Source organism: Cryptomeria japonica, chromosome 10 (assembly GCF_030272615.1).
Source record: "Cryptomeria japonica chromosome 10, Sugi_1.0, whole genome shotgun sequence".
Taxonomy (NCBI): Eukaryota; Viridiplantae; Streptophyta; class Pinopsida; order Cupressales; family Cupressaceae; genus Cryptomeria; species Cryptomeria japonica.
The window spans coordinates 731,339,091-731,366,280 of NC_081414.1; the positions used below are offsets into that span (position 1 = coordinate 731,339,091).

At 34.9% G+C, this 27,190-nt stretch overlaps 1 protein-coding gene across 13 annotated transcripts; it reads right to left on the reverse strand.

The window, feature by feature from the left end:
- Positions 1–974: 974 nt before the first annotated feature.
- On the reverse strand, positions 975–19,126 carry LOC131052662 (disease resistance protein RPV1). 13 transcript variants are annotated; one of them, XM_059212067.1, is made up of 15 exons: positions 18,335–19,126; positions 7,555–10,219; positions 7,331–7,369; positions 7,150–7,200; positions 5,166–5,310; positions 4,971–5,089; positions 4,661–4,733; positions 4,471–4,543; positions 4,280–4,390; positions 4,112–4,193; positions 3,922–4,020; positions 2,612–2,717; positions 2,025–2,271; positions 1,836–1,935; positions 975–1,710 (listed from the first exon to the last, which is right to left on the reverse strand). In XM_059212067.1, exons 1-3 carry the CDS (start codon positions 18,934–18,936, stop codon positions 7,337–7,339), a joined length of 3,300 nt encoding a protein of 1,099 aa, XP_059068050.1. In that variant the 5' UTR covers positions 18,937–19,126; the 3' UTR covers positions 975–1,710; positions 1,836–1,935; positions 2,025–2,271; positions 2,612–2,717; positions 3,922–4,020; positions 4,112–4,193; positions 4,280–4,390; positions 4,471–4,543; positions 4,661–4,733; positions 4,971–5,089; positions 5,166–5,310; positions 7,150–7,200; positions 7,331–7,336. The 13 variants fall into 13 exon arrangements, with proteins under 13 accessions (XP_059068050.1, XP_059068048.1, XP_059068045.1 ...); XM_059212065.1 differs by having other exon boundaries at positions 2,025–2,056; positions 2,187–2,271; positions 2,618–2,717; positions 7,331–10,219; positions 18,335–19,125; XM_059212062.1 differs by having other exon boundaries at positions 2,025–2,056; positions 2,187–2,271; positions 7,331–10,219; positions 18,335–19,125.
- Positions 19,127–27,190: the final 8,064 nt, after the last annotated feature.

Consider the following 27,190-nt stretch of genomic DNA (forward strand, 5'->3'; position numbering starts at 1 on the left):
CTAGGAAGATCAATTAGTGGAAGTTGTCGCTGTCTTGGGAGGATTACAGACATAAAAGAATTGCCAAATGGGAAGGAAGGAGGCACTGTCTTAGAGGGAGGTTTAAAGCCTGCTGTTGGTAAATGAATTGACATCAATGTCTTGTAAATTCTTCCTTATTTTGCAGAAATAGAAGGATGCTCTTAAATAATTGATGTTTAAAGTTTCTGCCACTCCAAGATAAATTGCATTAGTTCTTGTTTGGTTAGTCTTCTATCATATTTAATAACAGAACGTTAATTTTGTGTCACTCTTCAACATGAACACACATATCTTGGGTATAAAGCAATTGGTTGATGGTAAGGTTTTAAAATCTACTAAGTTGAAAATAGCTCATAAAAATGATCAATCATTTCCAATTAACATAATTGGAAATTGTTCGAGATCATTATCAAACAACAAATTTTCAATTTATAAGATATTATGTACAATTATCACAAAAAAAAATGTTTTTAGAATGTTTTACAATAGGAAAAACCTTAAATTTACACTAATATCTTCAATTTGACATAACACCATCATATTATTTTAACAAATATTGATGAAGAGATTTGAATCTTTGACCTTCAAACACACTATTACTTTAAATATATGATGTTTTGATAGTACATGTAATGTATTGTAAAGGTTCTACTAGAAAACTAAGGATAGATTTTTTGCATTGGAATTTTAGATCACTCTATGATCCATCAAAAAGAAGATAAAAATTAATACACAATTACAGAATCGACTCCTTAAATGAAACAAATGATCATAAAATAATAACATAATCTTAAGACAATGAAACAAAAATGAAAAATATTAAAAAAATACCAAAAAAAAAATCATAATGCATTAAGGCCAACCTATTATAGATGTAACAATAAAAACTCGAGCATACGTAAACCTATTTGGAAATTTTTATGCGATGAAAATTATAAAATTATGTTAGCAAGTGTGTTTAATTTTGAGTATTATAAAATTTGTAAATAATTACAAAACAAATTTTTGAATGACCCTATCTTTTACCCAAAAAAAAATACAATGCCATCTACCAAGATTATGGCTAAATCGCCTGGCTTAACGATGTCAAAGGATTGAGAAGCCTTTGGGATGGCAAGACATTTGATTTTTGAGGTTTTGCTTCTGTTTTCTCGTATAGACTGGACTTTTGGAGTTGATATGTAGCTCATCAGCTACCTCACCATTACGAATGGAATGAAGAAAGATCCTTGTGACTGCCATCTTCACTTGATTTATCTGGTGATTCTTGTTGGAGATTCTCTTTCTGTTCAGTTCACTTTTGTTATCTTATATGTTCTTCAAAAGCTACAGAAAGTGAGTTTGCGTGTATCTTATAGGATTTCCCCTGTTATAGTTGAACCTGTAAGCAATTGAGATCCAGAAAATGATTAAAAATCATCAATCCTTAGCTGGAAAATCAATTCCCTGTTTGGACGAATCTTCTAAAATAGATTCATGCTGATGTGCCTTCAGAAACTACTCTGGTGGAAACTGGAAGACACTGAAATTTGTCCCAGTCATAGTCTTCTTCATTCTTCAGACTGGTTTTACCATATGGGAGGTGAACATGACAGAGTCCAACTGTGGAGACATCTCTGTTTTAGCTGCTGATGACTACACAGCCAATTTTGGAGCAGGAAGAGTCGTTGCCAAACTTCGACGTGGTCCCTTGAACAATATAAATTGAAGACGAATGAGTTCAAAGAGAACAAAATAAGCCCAATTAGGTCTCTTTATAATAACTTTGTATCTAAATTGTAATTTTAAAAAGAAATGCATCGCTTCATCAGTACCTGGGTTGAATTAGAAAGAACATCAGAAGCTAGTGTGCGACTTCTCCACAACATAGCTTTGCAGTATTGTTCTCAATGCATGTAATTCAGCCAACTCAGCCTAAAAAAAATTAAAATACATCAATACCTGTCAACTTTTGAATTATGTATTTTACGTCTTTTGAAAATGCAGAGCAATCCAAAACATACCTGGAGATTTGAAGATAATTAATGCAACGTTTCTGTATAGCACTCCAAAAGTTTTCTTTGGTGTCATATTCATCTGCAGAATGCTTAAAACAACTAGAAGTAATCTTGATTAACTTATCATTATTCCCGGCAAGAGAGTTAATTTCTCGATGAGGTCCTTACATGTTTCACTGGTCTCTTAACCATGAAGATTTTCAAAATACTGTTGATATCCGGTTCCTGCTATATTCATCCAAGCAAATTTCACCTGTACTCACAAAAAGTCAAAGAAAATCAAGTAGGTAAAGGTAGCTAGAAATTAAAAAATATACATTCCATCATAACATCTGTTCAGAGATAGATAACCATTTAACCATAGAACTGATACTTCCCAATAGAATACAAATTTTATATCCAGAAATTCATCACTTATAGACATCTATAATAATCACACGAATAATTTGGAAACATGCATAAAAAAGACATTATCACACTGAAGACTTGGTTAAACTAAGTTCCAAATGATAGGTGATAAATTTTAACATATAAAGTTTCTAGCAACAAATTCATGCAAGCAAATATTGTTTACAAGAAGAAATGTTACAGACCAATACTTTGTGTTCATAATAGAGACCCAATGTCTCCCATAAATGCAGCAACCATTGGAGCTAGAAGAACTTGCATAGAACAGGGTCGATGCCACTTTGTCTGCTTCTGTGGTGTAGAGTAAGCAGATCAAACTTAAAACGACTACAAAATTAATATCTTGAAAATTAATGAAACTTTATTGAAATATTTCATGCAATTCTATAATCAAAGGAGTATGCATCTACATAGAACATAATCATTCAGATTCCCAAGTATATGCATGCTTACTAATTTAATACTGAAGCTTCTAAAAAGGAGTTAAAGCTTCCCAAAGAATAGAATTATCTAAAAATGAAAGCACCAACAAAAAATGAGATATTGCATTTCAAAGCTTACAAAGCTGGGAAATTTAATCCATCGAAACAGAAACTATCAACCAAGAAACGTACACGATACCATAAACCATATTGAATATGATATTTGTGAATGATGAGTGTTAAATTAGAATGCAAATGAATTGAAGTCTAATGTAGACAGATTAAAGCTTGAAATGAACTATAAGAAATTAATGGGATTCATAATGCTAAAAATCTTTGTGAACCAATTACACACCATTTGATAAAGACAATCCGAAGAAAACAGTGGATATATGATAAATTGAATGAGACGCAATTTCCTACTTCTTAAAAGCATTGCATTTCTTATCAAGACAAATTTGATCCCCAATTCGCACTCTACACATGGAATAAAAATGAGAATATTGGCACGCCTGAGATGGATATTTTGACCGTATAAGAAATTAGGATCTTACTCTGCTACGATTAGTGTTTTAGAGTGATTTACAAGGAGGATCTAAATAGCAATGTTCTACGTGAGTTTTAAAAACAGGGAAGGCTGTACCGGTTGGACTTCACGAGAAGATTGTTGGGTATATGAAGCCCAACGATCACATGACTGTTTGCCTTCCCCGTCCAACGATCACATGACTGTTTGCCTTCCCCAAACTCTTTGTCTCATGCCTGAATATACGTATAAATATATGTGTGCAATCTATGTACTACGTGTAATTGGATATCAGTTAATATATAAGATTTCCCTGTTTGAGAGTGGACGTAAGTAATTGCCGAACCACTATAAATCGTGTCTCGTCTTTTGTTATTTCTTTATTCTATTTTATTTTCGTTTGTCTGCTTGTTTTTTAATCTTTACATGTTCTAATAATCTAGTCCAAAAATAAAGAAGCTACAAAGAAATTTGAGTTGATCTACATGCCCCTGCATCAAGAGCTAAAATCTGATCTAGGACAATCCAATCAGTCTTATTGGTTTACCTGATAAACATTAGTGCCTAAGAGTTCTTTCAGCCTCTTTTCGCTCTCTGCAATACTCACTTCTAAAGCCATTCTCTTACGAACACAATTTTCGATTACCTGTTCACAACACCAAATTAGATCAAATTATATTGATCTCCACAAAATGACCAAACAGGTCAATGGGAATGTAAAAGCTTATCTAACTTACCTTCTTGTAAATTTGATCTAGAGCAGCAGACATAAAATCTGGAAGTTCTTGAAGATTTTTGGCTTGGTCTTCTCTAATCTCCCTTTGAAAAAAGAACCAATAAAGCAGTTCATAGCGATTCAGATTGAATACACTTCCCCAAGATTAATATGAATGAAAATAAATTACCTGCCAGATGTCTAGAAGTTCTCCATAACGGTCATCAACAGCGAGTTGACATCACAAAGCTTCTGGGCACCGAAAGGAGGCGATTCACTACTCCCTGCCTGAAACTTAACACTAACAACAACATAATTATGTCATATAAACATCATAAACAACTCCACTTCATGAAATATGGTATAGGAATCGTATTTTACCTTGTAGGCCTTTTTCTTGTTATAACTACTACTGTAAAGTGATATTGGTATGGGCTTTTAGTTTTTCTCATGCCTGCAAGGCACAAAGTTTTGGACCACGAAAATGATAGAAATTCAACGAACAGTAATTGGGGCTCAAAAGATGAGAGCCAAAAGAAAATATTTTAAAATAGTAAGTATTGTAAAATACCAAAATCAAATCATCTCGTGTGCTAACTGCTAAGTTGATGCCAGGGGTGTCTCCATGTTCAATACTCCTGCAACTGTACAAACCAAAAACATGCTTCTGCATTTTACCTTCTTATTTTGACGAAATACGATTTACCACTAAAAAAATCACTTCATATAGTAGTCCCTATTGACCGAACAGGCACTACAGCAGCAAGGAAACAAATAAATCAAACTGGCTAAAAATTATTATTGTTATTTTATTTTTAGTTTTTGAATTTCATCAGCTTTGTCATGGCACTGAATTTAAAGATTTCTGAAGGAAGCTTAACCTGGATCTTATCCGTGGCCTCTGCACTTTTCCTAGATAACACCATTAAACATATAATTGCCACTTCTACACAACCTCTGGCCATTTCTCGAACCGCAAGCGAGACGATTCACCACTGCTCTACAGAAAAACATGGCCTTCTCGTTAAGGTAACGAGGTCTTATTGAATAAGTGAATATGCGTTCATCCAACTAACCTGATTGTCAACTGTCCAAACAACTGATTATTTGTATCTGTATCATGCACCAGCTCCTGCAACGCCGGACATTTCAAAACAGAAATGTCAGAATCGCCTCTTGCGCTTTCTCCTGGCTCGTACCACTGAAGAGGCCTCTGACAATCTACAGCCACAAATGGAACCCAATCACAGAACAGCAAAAGAGTATTTGATCAATATCTTATATAAAAAACCTGCAGCTTAACCCTCTCAACTTAGGAACAGAAAACAAATCTTTAAGAAAATTGAATAGTCATTAGTCTGTAAGAGCATTGATACATTGAATGATCACTAGTTAAAGTAGAAGCCCTCCACTATAGTTCCACGAAGTAACCAACAAAATACCTTACAGGCTTGCAATAGTCTTCATAAACTGAGGTAAAAAGCCATTAATTATGTTGCCAAAAGCAATGGCCACACTTATAAAACATAAAGCTTACAAACACATACTAGCATAAATTGAAAGCAGCAAGCTAACAGTTATTTAGTAGGTCACTTGATCAGTGTTCAAAAGCCTATGAGGGAGCCAAATTCCAACATTACCCTCACTTAAATCCTATAGCTTGAGATTTTTAATCTCTTCGATCTTGCCTTTACATTTATTCTTTTGAAGTGACCTTGCGAATCCAATCATGTCCCCTTTTACCTCATAGCACTAAGGCTCTGTCTACAATAAGGCGACTAAGTCTTTAATTATGAAGTGGTTGTCTCTTCCTGTTGACGAGGACAATTTTTGATGCAAGATAGTTGCATATTAGAAAAAGGCACGGTGTGTGCGGGGCACAGTTGCATCACACCTGTTTGTAACAACTTTTTCATTTTGTTTAACTAGAATTGGAATAAAGGAGGATGTGTGTTCAGTCAACTATTGGAACTGCCACCAATTAAGGAGGTTTAACTGTCTATTTGTATATGTACCATGCACCAGCTCCTGCTATTACTAGCTCATACAACTTGGTAGAAAATAGTTGAGATATTAAAAAAATGAATTCTAAGACCTAAATTTACACATTGAACTATTAATATCTAATAAAAAAAATAAAAAAATAATACCATTTAATAAAAACATAATTTATGGGTGATGTCTTATCAATAAAAATAATTGATAAATGAAAAAAATATATTAAAATTATTATGTTTGAATTTTATTTTTATTTGATTATTTTATATATGTTTTCATGTGTTTAATTATTTATTTTATTCCCATGAAAAATCTTATTGAAAATTAAAATAGTTTTGTAATTAAAAAAAAAATAGTTAAAATAGTATTGGTTTTGAGACCATTTTGTATGCATCCATATAAATGATAAGTATATCAATAAATAACATTGAAGTGAAAATCAAAGTAAATGATTTATCTCTTTTAAGTTTTAAAAACTTGTGTATGATTTCTATGTTTATTCTACTACTGAAAAACCAAAATAGATGTTTAATAAAAAATTAATGTATATAATATCTTTGATAAAATAGTTTTTTAGTTAAAATTAAAATAATTATGACAATAATTATTTAAATAAATATCAAATATGATAAAAAAATACTTTCCTTATATTAATTTAAATGAATCATAAGATTATATAAATTTTACAAACTTATTATTTCTAAATGTATGTAAAATTCACTTCATTGACAAATTTTTAAACTTTCAAACATTCTAATATGTCACAACTTCTTTTATCTTAAAAATAAAATAAAAAATCTATTACATTACTGAAATAATTATAAAAGTTAAAATCATTTAAAATATTAAGACAATAGAAACACACAAAAATAAACCCATACATTTTTTTTTATTACCAGTAAAAAAATTAGCCTAAATTACCTGTGAAAAAATTAACCTAAATCTAAGATTGGGCTTGCTTGCTTCTGCCCTATCTATTAACTCTGCTTTGTTCAACTAAAAAATCATTTACTCTCACGTATTTCGTTTGAGAGAAATAAACTAATATAAGAAAGAACTTACCGCTGATCATCATTAAAGCACATCTCCGAACTTCCAAATTTGAGCGCATCTCTGAAAAGTAACTCATCACCAAACACAAATGCGTCAAATTCAAAAAAAGAGTAAGTGGGTTATCTATTTTTCTACTCTAAACATCATTTTCGGATCATGAAGAAAGTAACACTAGTTATCGTGCACCCACCTCACTTCAATCTCTCTTCCCACCAACTGTGCGCCTTCTCTTCGCAGGCGTCGACGGCCCAGTATTTGCAGGCGTCGACGGCTCAGTATTCGCAGGTTGCCAACGGTTTCAGGAAGGTTATATAAATTTGGACAGGTCATCAAGTCTAAATGCTGGAGCTGTGATAGGTTGCCAATGGTATCGGGGATGTTATTTAAATTTGTACACCCTCCCAAGTCTAAAACCTGCAGCTGTGATAGGTTGCCAATGGTATCGGGGAGGTTATTTAAATTTCTACACCCTCCCAAGGCTAAATGCTGCAGCTGTGATAGGTTGCCAATGGTATCGGGGAGGTTATTTAAATTTGTACACATTCCCAAGTCTAAATGCTGCAGCTGTGATAGGTTGCCAATGGTATCGGGGAGGTTATTTAAATTTGTACACGTTCCCAAGCCTAAATGCTGCAGCTGTGATAGGTTGGCAATGGTATCGGGGAGGTTATTTAAATTTGTACACCCTCCCAAGCCTAAATGCTGCAGCTGTGATAGGTTGGCAATGGTATCGAGGAGGTTATTAAAATTTGTACACCCTCCCAAGCCTAAATGCTGCAGCTGTGATAGGTTGGCAATGGTATCGGGGAGGTTATTTAAATTTGTACACTCTGGCAAGCCTAAATGCTGCAGCTGGGATAGGTTGCCAATGGTATCGGGGAGGTTATTTAAATTTGTACACACTCCCAAGCCTAAACACTGCAGCTGTGATAGGTTGCCAATGGTATCGGGGAGGTTATTTAAATTTGTACACCCTCCCAAGCCTAAACCCTGCAGCTGGGATAGGTTGCCAATGGTATCAGGGAGGTTATTTAAATTTGTACACCCTCCCAAGCCTAAACGCTGCAGCTGGGATAGGTTGCCAATGGTATCGGGGAGGTTATTTAAATTTGTACACCCTCCCAAGCCTAAACGCTGCAGCTGGGATAGGTTGCCAATGGTATCGGGGAGGTTATTTAAATTTCTACACCCTCCCAAGCCTAAACGCTGCAGCTGGGATAGGTTGCCAATGGTATCGGGGAGGTTATTTAAATTTCTACACCCTCCCAAGTCTAAACGCTGCAGCTGGGATAGGTTGCCAATGGTATCGGGGAGGTTATTTAAATTTGTACACCCTCCCAAGGCTAAATGCTGCAGCTGGGATAGGTTGCCAATGGTATCGGGGAGGTTATTTACATTTGTACACCCTCCCAAGGCTAAATGCTGCAGCTGGGATAGGTTGCCAATGGTATCGGGGAGGTTATTTAGATTTCTACACCCTCCCAAGCCTAAATGCTGCAGCTGTGATAGGTTGCCAATGGTATCGGGGAGGTTATTTAGATTTGTACACCCTCCCAAGGCTAAATACTGCAGTTGTGATAGGTTGCCAATGGTATCGGGGAGGTTATTTAGATTTGTACACCCTCCCAAGCCTAAATGTTGCAGCTGTGATAGGTTGCCAATGATATCAGGGAGGTTATTTAGATTTATACACCCTCCCAAGCCTAAATACTGCAACTGTGATAGGTTGCCAATCATATCAGAGTCCAAGGAAATGTTACCGCCATGTACTTGCATTATCCTCATTTGCAAAATGTCACCCACAACACTGAATTGAAATGTCTCTTGTATTGCAAAGCTACATTTTTCCAGCTGTAGCCATATTAAACTTGAAGGAAGCATGGGTAGCGTGTCAATGAAAAGATTCTTCAAGTGAAGAAATCGTAGACCAGGTCTGTTCACTGTCTCAAGCCTTGCCAAATTACCTCCATTCAATCGAATGCGAGAGAAATTGATAATATTCGATGCGGTGCTTAAATGAGCTGTCTCCCATAGTCGGGTACCCTGTTTTTCCTCTTCAGCAATGGTCCGCCCCATATCCTGCAAATGGTCATGCATATCAAATACACCTTTCTCATCAATCTTTATCAGTAACTTCAGAGAAAGATTGGATATAGCTGCGTGTACCCTCCTGTACAAAGATTTCCAGAAAATAATGGGAATTTTTTTGTGTTCTCCGATGAAGAAGCAAGCGATGTCAAGAAATATTTCTTTTTCCTCTTCACTAAGAGCACTATAACTGATGTAGAGTGTTTTGTGAATGTCTGCATGGAGTGTAATGTTGTCAACAGCTTCTGTCCAGCAATCTATTTCATTGTGCTTGTCATACAAAAAGGCTCCAATCACTTCTAGCGAAAGAGGATGCCCCTTGCAAGCTTCCACTATTCTTTTGGACAGATCCTCGTGAGTGGGGATTGGAGATTCTCTCAAAAATGCATGCCAGCTAAATAATTTGAGACCTTCATTTATCTGCAATCCACTCATCTCGTGGATGCATTCAGATGAAACCCGCGCAAAATGGAGCATGTGTTTGTCTCTAGAAGTAATAATGACTCTGCTACCAGGGGCCAACCAATCCCCAACCAAAGCATTTGATTGCACCTCAGCATCCACATCATCTAAAATGAGAAGCACACGTTTTCCTCCCAAACGATCTCTAAACAAGGATATGCCTTTGTCAACGCTCTGCACATTTTCATTATAGTTGGATAAATCTCGAAGAATTTGCTTCTGCAAATCTGTAAGGCCTGTTTTGTCTGCTGCAGTGGTACGGACGTTGAACACAAAGGAAGCAGCGTCAAACTGAGTATAAACTTGGTTGTAGAGGGCCTTGGCAACTGTGGTCTTGCCAATACCGCCAATGCCACACAATCCAGCTTTAACAACACCTTCCTTTGAATTGAGTTTAAATTTCTGAATGAGATCATCCGTCACGCTTTCCAGTCCAACTGGGTGCTTGGCAACTTCTAACGGCACTTTATCCAATGTCTTAATGACATCATTCACCACGGTCTTTACTAGCTGGGCTTGGAAACTGCAACTAGCCGATTTCATAAATAATTAGAAAATCAAATTAATGTCCAAAATTGCAAAAATACTAACCATTATCCTCATTATAGTTATAAGAAAGTCCCAATAAAAGTTTGGAAAATAATAAAATATTATTGTATATCTGTATAGTTATCTTAAATAATTTTTTGTTTAATTATAGTAAAAATATGATTTTCAGTTATTTTATTTATTATTATTCATTCTTTCTTATAATTATTTTTAAAAATATTTAATTTATAATTTTATTAAAAATTGATTTTATTAATTTTATATTTTTTAGATTTAGAGTTTTCCAGATTTGAAGTTAATTTAAAAATTATTTTATATTACATTAAATCTTTTTTAAAATTATATGGGTTGCTCAAAACAATTAGTTAAATTGTTTACAAAACTATTTTTATTTAGTTAAAATTTATTATGTTTTATTTGAAAATTATTTAAAAATTATTTTATTTAATTTTGTTAGAAATTTTTTCTTAATATATGTTAATTATGTTTTAGGTTTTGATGCATATAATCACAAAGTTCTTTTGCATTATAATTTTATTTTTTCTGTCTTGCTGCTTTGTAAAGGATTTCACAATGTTTCTTATACAATTTCTCTAAATTTAAATTTGATAAACTTTGACGAGATATGAATTCTCCTTCCAAATTAATTGATTCCAAAATACTATCATTTGTGTTTTTTATGCTCCCATTAGATTGACTCCTATGTATAATGGGCCTTTTCATAAATCACCTCTACTATAGCTACTTTTTGAAACGAATAGATGACGCAAGCTCCCATTTTGCATATCTTGCTTTTGCAAGTTCTTCCCAGATTTCATCCACAGGAACATTAATCCACATAGATAGCAGATCTAACACAGGAACATTAACCCACATAGGTAGCTTCCCTCTCATGTAAACAGTATTGCAAGATTTTCAACCAACCAATTCATTTATAAATTCATCAGATGATATTGCATATGCTCCAACAGAACATCATCAGGTGATTCTTGGAGACGCCCCACTTGGAGAGAACATCATCTCAGGAACAGAGAATATCAGTTCCCTTATTTCAGTATAAATCAGGTCCGATGAAGTGGGTTTTATCGAAAAAAGGTTCCACAGTTGCAATACACCTGCACACTTCAATTGCACTGATTATCTGCCACGCCATAACTTATACCATAAAATCTATTGATGCCCGTTGTTGAACTTGTCGATGTCACTCTAAAAAGGGGTATGACAGATGGAAGTTGCATAGTTAACATGACTAGGGAGAATATCAGCCACTCATAAACATCCAATGTCTCTATTTTTATCGATTCTTTTATTATGTACTATATTTTGGGTTGAAAGTTACCTCCTGGTGTCCTAAAAATATGATGTTCTGGAACGAAAAACTGTGGGCTTCAAAATTTCTGACCCTGTCTTTTCTACCACTTCACTGCACCCAAGTAGAATACAGGCTCATTTGAAAGGTCATATATGTCAATTGCACCTTCTTCCACCACAGAATCAAAGTTATTTTCTTTAATCTATTACAGGATATATGGGATAGGGAAGCTGGTTATCAATTTGAAATGATCCCACTTGAAAAACAAATTTCTGTTGATGTAAGTAATGCAATATTTTGATCTTGATTTCCTCTAACATAGGCAAAGGCTAGTTCCTATGGAACAGAATCTACCATGGCAAATCCAATTAAGGGCAAATAGACTGATGAGGCTAAAGAAATTAGCCATCAGTAAATGTTCCGAAAAATGGCAAGTTGTTCTCTCTGCTTGTATAGTGTAGGGCCGTAGGCTGTGCAGAGAGAATGGTAAGAGCTCATCCAAACCATAAGAGGAATTAACATGCTAAGAAAGCCTTCTATTGGCAATATTGGTATTGTTGGGTATGGTGGTGTGGCTCACTTTCATGTCATAATTGCCAACGATTCTAGTCTGCCAAGCAGATGCTGGGTAATCCAATGATGAGTCATAGTTAGTGGGCTCATCAAACATTTAACTGCAATTACCTCAAGTCAGTAAACAGTTTTGTAGTATTTACAGTCCCAAAACTTAATGACTTTTGCAACCGAGAACTTTGCATGTGGGGAATTGAAATAAACATTGCAGATTAGGGAAGAAGTTTTAAGTTTACGATCCTCAAAATGAAGACAACAGTGTACAAGCTCTCAAAGTAAACATTTGACAAAGGTATCTCCATGTAAGAGGCATACACTTTTCTTTCTCGATTCATTGATCAATACAGATTTTACATACATATATGTACGTGTACACATCTATTGCAAATATGTGTAACCTTTATTATTCTATTAATTGAGCATAAGATCAATATGAATTATTAAAAGTTTTAAGAGTTTGATTTTCTTCTAGATGTGTGACTATCATATATTTAGTTAATCATGGGTATGGATTTTTATTTAAGTACTTCTAAATAGATTTATAGCATGTCATTATCCTTTTGGATTTACATTATACCTTGCACTATTAACTGTTATGCAAAATTAACAAAAGTTTTAGAAATCAAGTATGGATCTATAATATGCTGATTCATCTTTCCATGATGTTATGAACATTTACATGGACTAATATGCATAGGGACTTTTGTCTAATTTTGGAAAGACTAGATCGTTTTATGGTTTCGGATAATTGGTTCAATTTGGGTCAGGATTTTGTGTCCTCAATTCTCCCCTTTACTAGCTCTGATCATTTCCCTATTCAGTTTTCTATTTTCGAGGATAGGGCTCCTAGAAAGTTACCTTTCAAGTTTGAGCCAATGTGGTTTAAGGACCAATCATTTTTGCCTTCCTTAAAACATTGGTGGTATTCAACTCCAATTTTTCTTGGGTCGTGGATGTTTCAGCTTGTTAAGAAACTGAGCTTTTTAAAGTCAAGGATTAAGGATTGGAATGTGATGCATTTTAAGAATATTTTTGGTGAAAAGGCCAGGATTCAAGGGGAAATTGAGCAGCTTAATGAAAGCATTGTTGCTTCAGGGTTGTCTCCTGCAATATATGATAAGCTAAAGTTGTTGAACCTACAGTTGAGTGAGACCTTGGCTAGGGAAGAATCTTATTGGAGACAGAAGTCTACGGATCTTTGGCTTTCTGAAGGCGATCGAAATACTAAATTCTTTCATTCCTCTTCTAAGCTCAAGAGACTTCGCAATCGAATCTCTTGTATTCACGACTCTAATGGTAATACTCTGATAGATGAGGATGATATAGCCACTGAAGCTGTAAGGTTCTTTAAGTCTCTTCTTTCAGTGGAGTCGGTGGTGGTTGATGATGAGTTTGTAAATTCGATCCCCCCTTTAGTTTCCCTTGAGGATAATAGGTTGCTTATGGCCCCCTTTTTGTTGGCTTAATTGAAAGAGATAGTCTTTTCCATGCATCTGAAAAAGGCTCCGGGTCCGGATGGATTTACGGTTTGATTCTTTCAGAGATGTTGGGATTTTATTGGAAAAGATTTGTTGTTAGCCTTGGAGGAGTCTAGAAGGAATAGGTCGATCTTAAGAGAAATCAATACTACTCTTATAGCTATTATTCCAAAAGTAGATAATCCTACCTCTTTTTCGGACTTTCGTCCAATTGCCTTGTGTAACACCTTATACAAAATCTTTACTAAGGCAATTTCGGTTAGGCTGTCTAAACTCCTTCCTCGGATAATTTCTTTGGAGCAGGGTGGTTTTGTGCCTGGACGAGAAACTCCTAAAGGTGCTATTGTAGCACATGAAATCCTGCACTCCATATCCCAGCAAAAGGTCCCAGCAATGATTCTTAAACTAGACATGCTTAAAGCCTATGATCATGTTAATTGGCAATCCTTGGTGGCGGTCTTGTATCGTTTTGGGTTTTCGCATAGTTGGGTCAAGTGGGTCTTTTCATGTATATCCTCTGCTCGCTTTTCAGTTTTGATTAATGGTTCTCCCTCGGGATTTTTTGCTTCCTCCTGGGGAATTAGGCAAGGAGATTCTTCAACTAAATGGATTTTCCACTTTCTCTATTTCTCACTGTTTTAGAGAAATTAATGCTTTCGCGGATTTTCTTGCAAACAAGGCTGTTGTTGAGGGTGCTGATCATATAGAACTTGCCCCTTCGGATTTTCCTATCTCTTGCATGAAACTTCTCTCTTAATAGACCTTTCATTCAAAAACTTCCTTCATTACCTATTATTGGTGTGGTTGTCCTTTTCTCTGTTATATTCTGGATGAGGGACAGGTTATTTGGTGGTGCAGATGGCTCCTTATCTTGTTGTTGTTGTTATGGCTTTTGCTTTGGATTCTTTTATGGATAGGCCTCTCCCTGATTCCTGAAGGTTTTTTCCATCCTTCTCTGCTTATTATATGGGTGGGCATATGTTTTGCTAACTATTCTTGTGTTGTCAGGACTGCTTTTACTTGGTTCTCTTCTGGTTGTGGGTTTGTTCTCTATAGGGCCTTGGAGTCATGCGGTGCATGGGCAGTTTGGTCCCTTTTGGGTGATGACACTATTTTTGTGGACATGGTGGTCTCATTTTCGGGTGCCATCTTCTTCACTGATTCCTATAAGCTTTTTCCAAGCTTCCTTTATATCTAATGCGATTGATATTGTAATCAAGGGTTGTATCTGGGTTGCCTATGGGCTTTTGTAATGGGTAAATAGGCTTTTGTTTTTTAAGCAATACTGAAGGGTTTTCTTACTGGTTCTTTCCCTTCAGTGCTCATTGAACCAAACACCATGTAAAAAAATATATAAAGATTTAATATAATTTCAGTGGTTCATCCACTTTTATCAAAAAAAAAAAAAAAACATTCATTGTCATCCATGCAATGGTAAGTTTATTCATTTGGCAAATGAACATAACATTTGTACAGAGGAAGTTTTTATGATCACAACATACGACAAGATAGTTACACCCATCTAGATATTTATTTCAAGTAATTAATGGTGTCCTTATTTCTACTGTCATGCCAAACCGATGTAGAAGGAATAGTAGCTCTTTGGTATTATTTCTACTGTCATGCCAAACCGATGTAGAAGGAATAGTAGCTCTTTTAATACCAAATTTGGGAAGTGGAAATGATGCTTATTTCTACTGTCATGCCTCACAAATTTAGAAGGAATAGTAGCTCTTTTAATACCAAATTCGGGAGGAGGAAATGATGCCAGCACTCCATACAGGGGCCAACCTATGTTAAAGAATACAATTATTAGCAAAACCGTGGCCGACCAAGGATAATAAACATCCTTCATTCAAAAGGGCCAACCAAAATTAAAAGAATATAATTAGCAAGAGGGCTGACCGAGAACTAGGAAAATTAATTGAAGTTTAAAGGCAGCTATTACAACTCATAAAGCAACACTTAAAGGTTGAAGGGAAAGTCATGACTCTTGGAAAGTAGGTCTCTATTGAAAGAGATGTGAGACTTCACCTAGATATGCAAATATATAAAGGAAGCCATTTTATTTGTAAAGGAGAGAAATCCATCAAGCGAAAATCTGAAAAACAAAAATGAAAATTAAAATACAAAAGTATAAATAAATATTATCATCAGTAATAAAATATTGTAAGATAAGTTTAAGAATAGAAATATTTTATAAATATATAGATGCATAGTATACCTTGCAAAAATTAATTGCTCATAGTAACTTAATTGCATTTCCTTTTAAAAATAATTAATAGCAAATTCATATAGTTAATTGGGTTTAAATTTATTAGAAATAGCTTGCAAATAGGAAGGATAACTGGCCTTTCAAATTTACAAGAGGTAAAGAATCAACCATTCCTTCACCAAGTACACTACCCTAAGATATAATTATCGTGGGTCGGGAGTTGTATGACTACTCTTGAGCTTGGTGAAGAAGGCAATCTTCATGCTTCTTATCAAGCATGCCGCCCCAAGATGGATGGATAGAAGATCCTAACATTCTCATGGGTTGGGAGGCAAGTGTGTGCTCTTGGGCTTGAGGGATGCAAATGAGTGCTCCTACACTTGAGGGACTTTCAAGTATGCTACATGCAACACTCGTGGGCTGAGAGGCATATGATTGCTCCTAGGCTCGAGGGTCTTCCCAAGTACACCACCCTGAGATGGATGGACAAGGATCCACCCATGCTCTCGCAATACAAGGACAACCATCCTTGAGATTGAGGTTTGCAAACATTTCTAACAAATTCCTTATATAGTTACTATAAGAATATGCCTTGGAATAATTATTAATTATGCTATTAATGTAAATTGAATTAAATATGGATGGTGTTGATATTAACACATATGTTATGATGAAATCTTGATATTTATGTTATTGATTTAGATGTTATCATGAACATGTTCTTATTTCTTAATGATTGATATTGTTGTAGGACCTAAACCAAGACTATTTTAAATTATCTTCTTAGACTTAAATGGAAATTGTTATTCTAGGGCAAAAATAGGAAGACCCCAAGAAGGGACATTATAGCTACAATCGCCTCTTCAAGTTGTGAAGTTTTGTTTCATATCTTTCCATCTTCTGATAGGTTTTCCATGTTACTAGAAAGGCCTTGGTTACAATAGTTAATGTGATTCCTTCAATGTCCATCAATATTTTAAGTATGAGATAAAATTTTGAGAGCAGGGATTGATGAATATGTACCTATTTTTAAGTCAATTCATTTCACATTTAATAATTATATAGAAACTCTAACTGAAGTTATTTGTGACCATAAGGACAAGGACCCTCAAATGGCAAATCTTGGTGAAGTTTTTTAGTATGAGCACAAAGATCAATTCAAAATTTATATAATATGTATTATAAAAAAGGAATCAGGAAAAAATTCAAAAACAAGATAAGAAGCACATAAATCCATCTTCATTGCCTCGAGACTTCTCTAGAATAAAGATTAACCTAGAATTCTTGTCCTCCCCATAAAAGAAGCAAAAGTAAGCTATTTATCATCCTTCATATATAAATATACAAAGTGGATAAGAATTCATCCCTATCCACAAATGAACAAGAAGGTAAGATTTAGAGCTTTCATGCTCTAAATCTTAAAAGTGGAAGAGCAATGGATAATTAAAGTTGCCACACCCATTCCTCACATAGTTACACATCATATTGATCTTCAATTACTTAAGAATTGTTACAAACCATACTATTCGGGTGAAAAGAAATTATTAAAATATGATCCTTTGAATAATTAAATTGGTTGAGATTTAGAGCCTTCATGCTCTACATATTTATCGATTACATCATTTAGGTGGTGTCTTCCACTTGGAATGGAACATCTCCTTTACGGTATTAGCCACTATCCTACTATGTTGATGAGATATACTTCAATGATTAGTCTATATGATTACAAAGCTTATAATTATTCTTGTTGATCAAATGTTTTACTGATCTGATATTTACCTATGCTGCTTATTGATCCTTTATGATTCATTCTCACACTTTGATCCTCCATGATTAGCCATATGATTTCAATACTTGTAATTATTCTTGTTGATCGTATGCTTTACTACCATGATATTTTTCTATGATATTTAATTGATCCTCCATGATTACCATGCTTATTCACATTAGATATAATTTACAAGTCATTTTATGTTACTATGTTTTAAGATGATAATATTTCCCTAGAAGTGTTTTTTAAGAAATCAATATCTCACAATTTTATGCTCCTATGTAATCCATATTTAGCATTCAAACTAATTCTATCTTACTAAATTTTGGATTGACATTATATATGTTATCATGAACATACATATAAGAACACTAAATTTCTTTTCTTTTAAGTGTGATTATGACAACCATCACACAATTGAATTTAACTAAAAAATTCTTAAACAACTCTTTATGTATTTGAAAATTTTAACTTACATCACACAATTGAATTTAACTAAAAAATTCTTGAACAAAACTTTATGTATTTGAAAATTTTAACTTACATACAATTTTCAATCTAATTTAAATATATATTACTTGACATTATATTAACCCCTATATATAATATTAAAGAAACATTTACAAATTCAACTGTTCCTATAAAAAAAAACTTCAAAAAAGCCACTCCATAATAAAATGAAAGAATAAATGTCATCTAGTTTAGAAAAGCAAGCAGAGAGACACAGAGAGAGGTCCGTTACTTACCCTCCAGTCAAATCCATGGACCACCCTGAGCGCGAACAGATCTTTTCAAGGGCACCCTTCCATCCGTCGATCTCTTCTCTTGGGTATCGAACTGAATGCCCATAAAGTTTTAGGCATGGACAGATCTGTTGAAGAGCATACTTCCACCATTCAATTTCTTCTCTTTGGATTTGATCGGAATGGCTATAATGTTTTAGAAATGCTTGCTTGTACGGACTGGAGTTGCCTAGAGGATATCTAACATGAGTTGGACCCACGTCATAAAAGAGAGGAATGATAAAACCCTTGGTCTTCACCATTGTGGCCGCCTCATTGAGACACCATGTGGACTCTGCATAGCCTCTTGAAAATACAGGGATGAGTACAGCGCTGCTCTCAATTGCTCTTTCCAAGCTCGGCCAAATCAGATCTCCCTTTTCCAATTTGTCGTCGTCCTTATAAACATGGAGTCCGGCAGCAGTGAGAGCTTGATAGAGATGATCCACCAGATTCTTTCTCACATCTTCTCCCCTGAAACTCAGAAACACATGGTATTCCTTATCGCTTTGAAAAGGAATTTTGGTTGTGGGAGGGACGTATTCTTCAATCTTGAATTCTTCCATCTTGTTAAAAGTTGCAACTGAAACGAATGGCAGAAAGGATTGAACCCAAACACTTCTATCCAGAACTTGAACTCCTATCACAGAATTTCTCGTTATAATGGCAAAATCTCTATGTATAAAGCCAACAGAGGCTGTACGTGTAAAAAAGAGATTCCCAACTTTACAGCTGTTTCCAATTCAATAACGTCTAGTTTTTATTAGTATTATACATCTTGTCATATACTGCGAGTGACAGAAGTTCTGAATTCATTTAGTGGCCAGCAAAAACTTTGAAGAAATATCTTGTCACTCGTTCAGTGAGAGCAATGTCTTATCTCTTCACATGTTCAATGAGTACGTACGTACCAACATTGAGTGGAGAGTCACGTTAAGCGGGGCCAATACTTTTCCTTGCTTTTTATCCTTTTCATTTTCGAAGGGGCGCCAAATTCAAAAGCTAATAATGCCGTTACAAAGAAGGGTCACAATAGGAAGCCTATCCGTAGTGGTTATAGCTAATTCGCATATCAATTTTAAATGCTGATTTATTTATTATTCTTTTAATACAACTTATCTAATTATTTATATCTAAGATTCTAGTTCATTTAGTAAGGACACACATTTGTAGGATCAGATATGCATACAAGAATCAAAAAGTATTAAAATATAAAATAAAATTATTTATTTTTCAGTAATGTAGTAACAATAGTAACTAGCAGTTGCAGGAGAAGTGCCTGCAACGGGAGGCCAATAGGTGTGATCTTTAAGGAAAATCAATGAGCAACATAATATAGTTAAGGGTAGAAGCTTTTAATACAGTTATTGAAATAGTCGTGATTAGCATGATGTTGTGAATGACATCGTTATTTGTTTTTATAAAGTAAGGTTGTTGAATAAATGAAAGTGCTTAGAGAAGATAGGGAAATAAAGTGACATGACGTTATGTATATTATATACTTGAAGAAGGAAATTTTATTAAAGTGAAACAATAATTTATTTGTGTACATATCCCAACCAATGGTTGTTCCCAAATTTTACAGTTGTCCACCCACCATCCCCCATGCTGGCGTATGCAGCATGATGTACATGAAGAATATGTTATGAATATAGTTATACATAATTATTTGTAGGCTATATTGTTCCCAACCAATTTTTGTGTTGGACCTAGAGTCTTGTTCTTATCCACCCTCCATCCCCCATGCTGCTAAGAGCAGCATGTTATATAGCCTTTTGTTGAATTGCATGTGATGTTTATGGTGAAAGACCTGCAGTATTTTTCCGTTTATATATGTTAGTTTTGGATAATATAAAAATCTGGTGAAGTGAAAATTTTTGAAAAACTTGAAAATTGAAAGATATTTTTTTGTAGCAATATAATACCTGATGACTGTGTAATTGCTGAATTGGACTGCCATGTATGTTGCATGTGAGTACTTCTTTGTTGTGAGGCAGTTTCTCTGCAGTGGATTCTAATAGTAAAAATTTAGTTTTGTTTAAGATGTGAAAGGAACTTAACAGTATTTATGTAATGTGATAAGCATTTACCTGATCTTTTTTTATCTAAAGTTGTCTTTGCAGTGAAGAGATCCTGAAAGACTGGACGGGTGTTAGGCAGAACAAGCAGTAAATCTAGAATTAGGTTTCAACCTATTGAATGAGCAAGTAAGGTTTACATACTGTGTAACCAACGATGTGGATGGATGCGATGGTCTTCATTACTGAAAGCTTATTTATTGGATGAAAATGATTGTAAGGTGTGAAGGAATGTTGTAATGCTAAATAGTGAGCAAATAGTGCTATAGTGAGTAAAGAACAGGTAATGTGGAGTCCAAAAACAAATAATACCAGAATCTACGTTAGAAATTCAAACCTCTCATATAGCCTTTCAAATTGGTTGCAAACTGCAAGCAGTGACAGCGTCAAACAAGTAACGAAGAGAAATAAAGTAGGAACCCTGCAAGCACATGGTAGCAGAAAATAAACAGCCTATAAAGGAAAGAGGTTACAAAATAATTGTTTTTTAAGTAAAACTGAACTTTACCTTGCAACTTTAAATGATTAATGGTGTTAAGCTCACAAGAAAGGCTAGTAAAATAGTCACTAGGAGAGGCAAATGTAAGCATGGAAAACTGACAATGAGAACAAAAGTCACGAATCTATGTGAATATTGAGAGATTGAAAATTGCAGAGTTTAATGTTGGTAATAAAGAACATTGTGATTGAATGCCAAAGTATTGTTGAGAAGAACAAAACAAATTAGATATTATGGTACTATGAGCAAAGTAAAATATTGATTAAGAACAGAACGGTCGAATTGCAAATACCTGTGAGAGTGGCCATAGAGTTTGGAGAGTGAAACTTGTCACGTCCACAAACAGTGAAATAACATAATCAAAGTAATAATCGTACAGCCTGCAGTGGTGCACATCAGCTGGGTTGAAAAGATTAAAAAAAGTTGTTTACTTAAATGAATAAACATCTGGAAACAACAAGACCAAACCTTTGGAGTACACCCAATCGTTTTAAAGAGTGGTAGTGCGAGGGAACATAAGCACAAATAAATGTGTAAAACCTGTAAAATGGAAGAGGTGCAGTTAAAGAAGAATGTTGTATTAGTGCATTATCAGTTAATATTAAATCTATTGAAGAAGTGAAATGGCAAAGAGAATGTTGTGTTACTGCATGAAATGTATGGAATTGGTGAATAGGGGGGAGGTGTTACATGTGTACCTTTTATCTTGCAGGGTTTGGGGATGGAAAAGTGCTATGGACTTTCATAGTTCTTCATTGTGTTGTTGAACCTGTAAAGCAGAAAGATTATTTTGGGTTGATACATTGAGTATAAGAAATGCAATACATGAAAACATAATGATGATTTGATTGACATACCTGGTTGTGTTTCATCTGCAGGTATGCTTGTTCCGTGATGTGTGAAATTTGCAGCAACTGGGCTTCCTCTGTCTTCCAAAGCACCGTTGATGTGGTACCTTTTAAACGGGAGTACCTTTGGTAGCTGAATGCTGGTTGTATACATAGATGTTCAATTGCTTTGACTCTTGAAAGGGCTGTGAATGTTAGGCCTTGTTTTTCTGTTTTCCCGATGTCAACTGTGGCAAAGTCTAAGGTCAACCCCTGTGATTTGTGAATTGTAATTTCCCGTGCCATTGCTAGTGGAATTTGTGTTTGGTTTCCTCTAGTAATTGGTGCAATTGGCACATGTTTTGCATTCTATGGATCCCATGAAGGTCCAGTATAATGTTTGAAAAGAACAACATATTTTGGCAAATCAGGCGGTTTTGAACCTAGATCATAGACAATTTGTTTAATCTGGCCCAAAGCACCATTTACCAGGCCAACTTCTATCCATAAATTTGTAATAAGCATAATTTCTTGGTCTATAGAAAGAAGAATTTCAAATGCCAGTTGTTCTTCTTGGTGTGGCTGCTTATCTCTTTGATGTGTGATGATTGTTGTTGCACGTGCAATGGGTGAGTGCAATTGTGTTAACATTTTAATGTTGTGTGCACTTGAAGCTGCATTTGTTGCAAACAAATGCTTCTGTTGGCTGAAGTGATCATTATCATCAAGTGTCAAAGCATGGGTTGACCGTAACTGGAGGGATTCCCAATCTATTTGTAATGGTGTTGAGTTGTGGATGTTATGCAATATTTCACGGAATCTTATGTGTGAAGAACTCGTGCCTTGTTGACGAGATGGAATATCCAAGGTGACAACAATATTGAATATGTGCCATAGTGCTAGTGCCATTGAGTGCGATGCATATAATGGCCTATCCATAACGGGTGGAAGCTATGCAAGATCACCAACCAAAATGACTGAGACACCTGCAAATGATTCATGTTGTTTGCTGGGGAAAGCCTCTCGTAATCTTTTATCAATTTTAATGAGTAATTGAGGGCCAACAAAGCTCATTTCATTTATTAAAATGTAATGTAAGTGTTTGCATTATTCTTGGAACATTAATAGGGAATGGCCTGTTAATGGTTTATATTCTTGAATGGGTATACGGAGGGCAACATGGATTGTGGTTGCTTGGATATTATATGTGGACACACCTATTGGTGCTAGTACAAGCAAAGGGCATTGTGTAAGGTCTGTATTAGAGTTTAATTGTCTGTGTATGTAGTCAATTAGAAACGATTTTCCAGTACCTGCAGTGCCTTGAATGATTAATCGTAATGGTGAAGCATGTAGGTTGTGTTCAGCATGAGCCTTAATAATATCAAGTGCAATCATTTGGTTTCGTGCAAGTTCATAGTTAGTAGGTGCATTTAAATGTGGGTTGGCAAGATAGTGCGATGCATGGCTTTTCTCTGTCAAAATAAAGTTAAATGTTTTTGAATGCAGTGGTTCATCAGGTATAGAAGCAATCCAATTGAACTGTAGATCAAAATCATGTTTGCGAAGGAGTTGAAGAGCAGCAACGTTGAAGTTGTTCGATGCCCCATTTATGACAAAAACTCCCATTCGTACAGGCCTTCTTGATTTGTTTGATGAATATCTTCTGCTTGTAGGGATTCGTCATTTTCTGTGGTAATGTGTTCTTCAAAACCATTTACATGCCAGTGAATGTAATGTGTACTTTGAAGATGTTTCCAATTTATGATAATTTCTTCAGGTGTGCTCCCTATATGTAGAGGAATAATTCAAAATGGTTTGTAAAGAAGCAATTCTGTCAAACATAAACTTTCAAAACTATTGTCCTCTTCTGAAGGTAATGATTTGTGTTGTGGGTAGACATTTACAATTGCAGGTAGCTTTCTTTTCATCCATTTACATGATTTATGGTGCTCAGAGTATGTATATAGCTGGGCTGAACGAAGCAGAGTGAGGTTTGCTAATTTTGGTGGTCGGTTCATGTAGTTTGAGGTGTACGATATTGTTGTTTGAGTTTGGTCATCACAATTGGCTATGCATTGGAAGATTCTTTTACCAACATTTAGTGTCACAAATTGGCGTGTACAAGATATCAATGGGAGTTTAAGCAGCATGTGACAAGTTTCTTGTGCACTAATGTCCCTATCAGCAACTATTCCCATTAGTAGCCTTTGGTATGCCAAGAGGATTGTATCATCTGAAGTTGCTTAGTCAACTATATGTTTCAAGATATCAATATAGTTTTTTGACTTTTGTTTAATTTTTGATGCATACTTTGAAATATATTGTAGAACTACTTTTTTGGAACAGACAAGTTGGCAATCAACATTTGCTCTCCATATGGCGAGCATTGTAGGATTATGTACATTTAGGCGGGTATCATTTCTTGCTGGTTTGTAGGATGGGTTATTGCTTTGGTCTAATATGAGTGAGGAGTCAGGTTGTTCAGGCCAAGGAGCTTTGTATCGGTATTGAAGGATTGAGTTTTTTTTCCTCAAGCAGGTAGACTCTGAACATTTCGTATGCCATTGAACAAAATTGAGCAATTCAGTGTAATCAGTACAAGGATCTGTCTTGGATATGATCTTTGTATCTGCAAGGCATGGATCTGAAATTGCAGGCATATATTGCCTATTCAAGCGAGCTTTTGCAGAACGTGGATTCCATGCTATGATGTACTGGTCAAAGAAGTGTTTAACCGACTGGATATTTGCAGGATCTGACCAGTCAAGGTTATCAACATTTGGTGCATGTGGTAACCAAAGGAAGCCATGTATATGTGCCAATCCTCGGTGTTGCCATTCATATCTGTACCAGTGGTCAATAGCTTTCAGTTCTTTGACAATCACTTCATCTTGAAAGATTTGAAATCCTAAGTGTAAGTACAAAGTTGTAATGTGAGGATTATTGATTAAATTTTTGGTAAATTGTCTTTTGTTGTTAGGTGTTGTAGCTGACTTTGACTTTGGAAATAACTTATGCAAGTCTGGCCATTTTGTGTTAGCTGAGCTTAAGGTGAAGAATAGTGTAGGTGCACCTAACTATTGTATCATTGATGTAAGGTCACGTCGGGACTTGCTCCAAAATGCTCGGGTACCACGCAATGAGGTTGCATACCGCATGATGTGATTTGGTAATTCACTTGACGGTGTGTTCTGCAAGTATTCCTTTAAACCATTAAGATTTTGTGGAAGACTATCTTGTAGATTAGTCTTAATGAAGACAGAAACTGATTGTTGGGATTGGTGTCTCATCATGAGATTGTAGATATAATATCTAAAGCGGACATGTTGCCCAAATCTTTGATCATAGTATTTGATCAAGTGGACAACATATTCGTGTAAATGTACTTGTTTTTCTCTTTGTTGTAGTGGTAAAGCGATTCCACTAGGGAAAAGCGTTGGGAATGCCATGGAAAGGAGGCCCTCAATATTGTATTCATTAATAGGGGTTGCACTAATTTTTGGCCAAGGAATAACGTTGTTGATGCTATTATCTAAATGGAGGATGTTTTTGATTGCATCAAGTTCAGGTATTGATGATGGTAGTTGTGGGATAAATGAGGAAGTATTTTCCCTGTTTTGTTCTTCGTTATCAATATTCGGTAGAATAGAGGTATCTTCAACAACATCTTCTTGCAGGGAATGGACTGCATGCAGCAGGTCTATAATGTCAGTACTGCATCTGGCAATAGAAGTACTGCATCTGGATCAATGATTACATCCTTGTTGTATTGATCATGTTTCATTTTGTAAGTCAATGCATTCATGACGTGAAGTCTATTCACGTAACAGTCATAACTTAAGCCTTGCAAATTAGTTTTACGGACAATTAGAATTTCTAATTGGTTAATGTGTCGAGGTAATGCTATTGCAATATCAGAAATATCTTGTGGAAAGTTTATCGTATGGCCAGAGTATTTGTATTGGCCTCCCCTTGCATGTGTTACTTGTAAAACAGGGGCAATTCTTGATATGAGCATTTCTTCTACTTGAGAGAGAGACTTAAAATAGAAGGTTGCTGACCTAGGTCCATATTGTTTGATAACGAGAAGCGGTGGAGCCCTTTTTCAGCATAACATCTCATGCACACAACTACATCATTGACTTTTTTAATAGTCATGGCCACATACATTTCTTTACAAATAGAACATGGTTGTGTCATCTCCAACATATCAATCTTTTTGCGGAAATTAGAGAATGTCTTTTGAAATGAAGCACCCTTCATAGTGAGTTCAAGAGCAGTAGAAAATGTTTGATTGAGATTAATTTGCTCAACATCACTCTTTTCTATTTCTAATAACTTTCCTGAGTTATTGGACGATCTATGAAGTGCATGGCGCTTCAGTTGGTGTTTCTTGGAGATATCGCCTCTGTTCTTTGCATAATAAGTTCTATTTGTTTGGCTTCTCTTCAATTTGATAGCATCAATTTCTTGAGGGCAAGGTTGGATAGATATCTAATATTTGAAAGAGAGCATACGTATGTCAGAAATTTTATAATTGAAGGTAGTTTACTTTGAAGCATGTATGAAGAATGTATGAGAATTGAAAATTCCTTCATGTATGGTTATGTGATTTTGGAGGATTTATTGTATATGTAAATTGCTTTTGTTGTGTTTATTTGTAACTCCAATGATTTGTTGTGTTGTGTTGTTGCGGTCGTTGACTGAACTAATATGTCTAGCTTTTCATATATTTATAAATGACTTTAGTTGAAAACTATTGGTTGTGGGAAGTCATAAATTGACTTTGTAGTGCTGTACTGTGTACACAAGTTGTTGTTAGCAACTTGGATTTTCAAAATGTAGTATTATCATAGAGGTATACTTCATATATAGTATTTTTTGATATATACACATGTATGTGTACATTTACACATGTATATACACATATCAATTAAATATTTGAAGTGTTGCATACAAACATATGCATATATATAACTACACATGTATATATCAGAAGAATTGACACTATGAATAATAATAGTATATATATGTATATATATCAGTGTATATATGTATAATTGTTTGTTGTTCTTAGTTGTTTAGTGTTTTGAAAAGCATGATTGTAATATAGGTATGCACAACTATAGTAAATTCTGATGCATACAGATGTATGTATACATATACACATGTACATATACATATAATTAAAAAAAATGAAAGTTTTGTATATGAACATATGCACATATATAACTACATGCGTATTTCAAAAACACTATAACTATGAATACTTGTATATAGTTCTGCATTGTATTGTTATATGCAAAGATATAAGACCAAGAAAGAACAATATACGTGCATATATGTATATTTTTTGTCCAAATAACATAGTCTTAATACATTTAAAAGCAATGAGTATGACTGAAAGTAACTT

Bases quoted from the DNA above. Each gene is read 5' to 3' on its own strand.
- LOC131052662 (XM_059212060.1), bottom strand. From the start codon at position 18,936: ATGGAAGAATTCAAGATTGAAGAATACGTCCCTCCCACAACCAAAATT. The intron at 7,201-7,330 runs GTGGGTGCACGA...GTTACTTTTCAG, and splicing joins GGAAGAGAGATTGAAGTGAG to AGATGCGCTCAAATTTGGAA. The intron at 5,311-7,149 runs GTAAGTTCTTTC...TTGTGGCTGTAG, and splicing joins TGCTTTAATGATGATCAGCG to ATTGTCAGAGGCCTCTTCAG.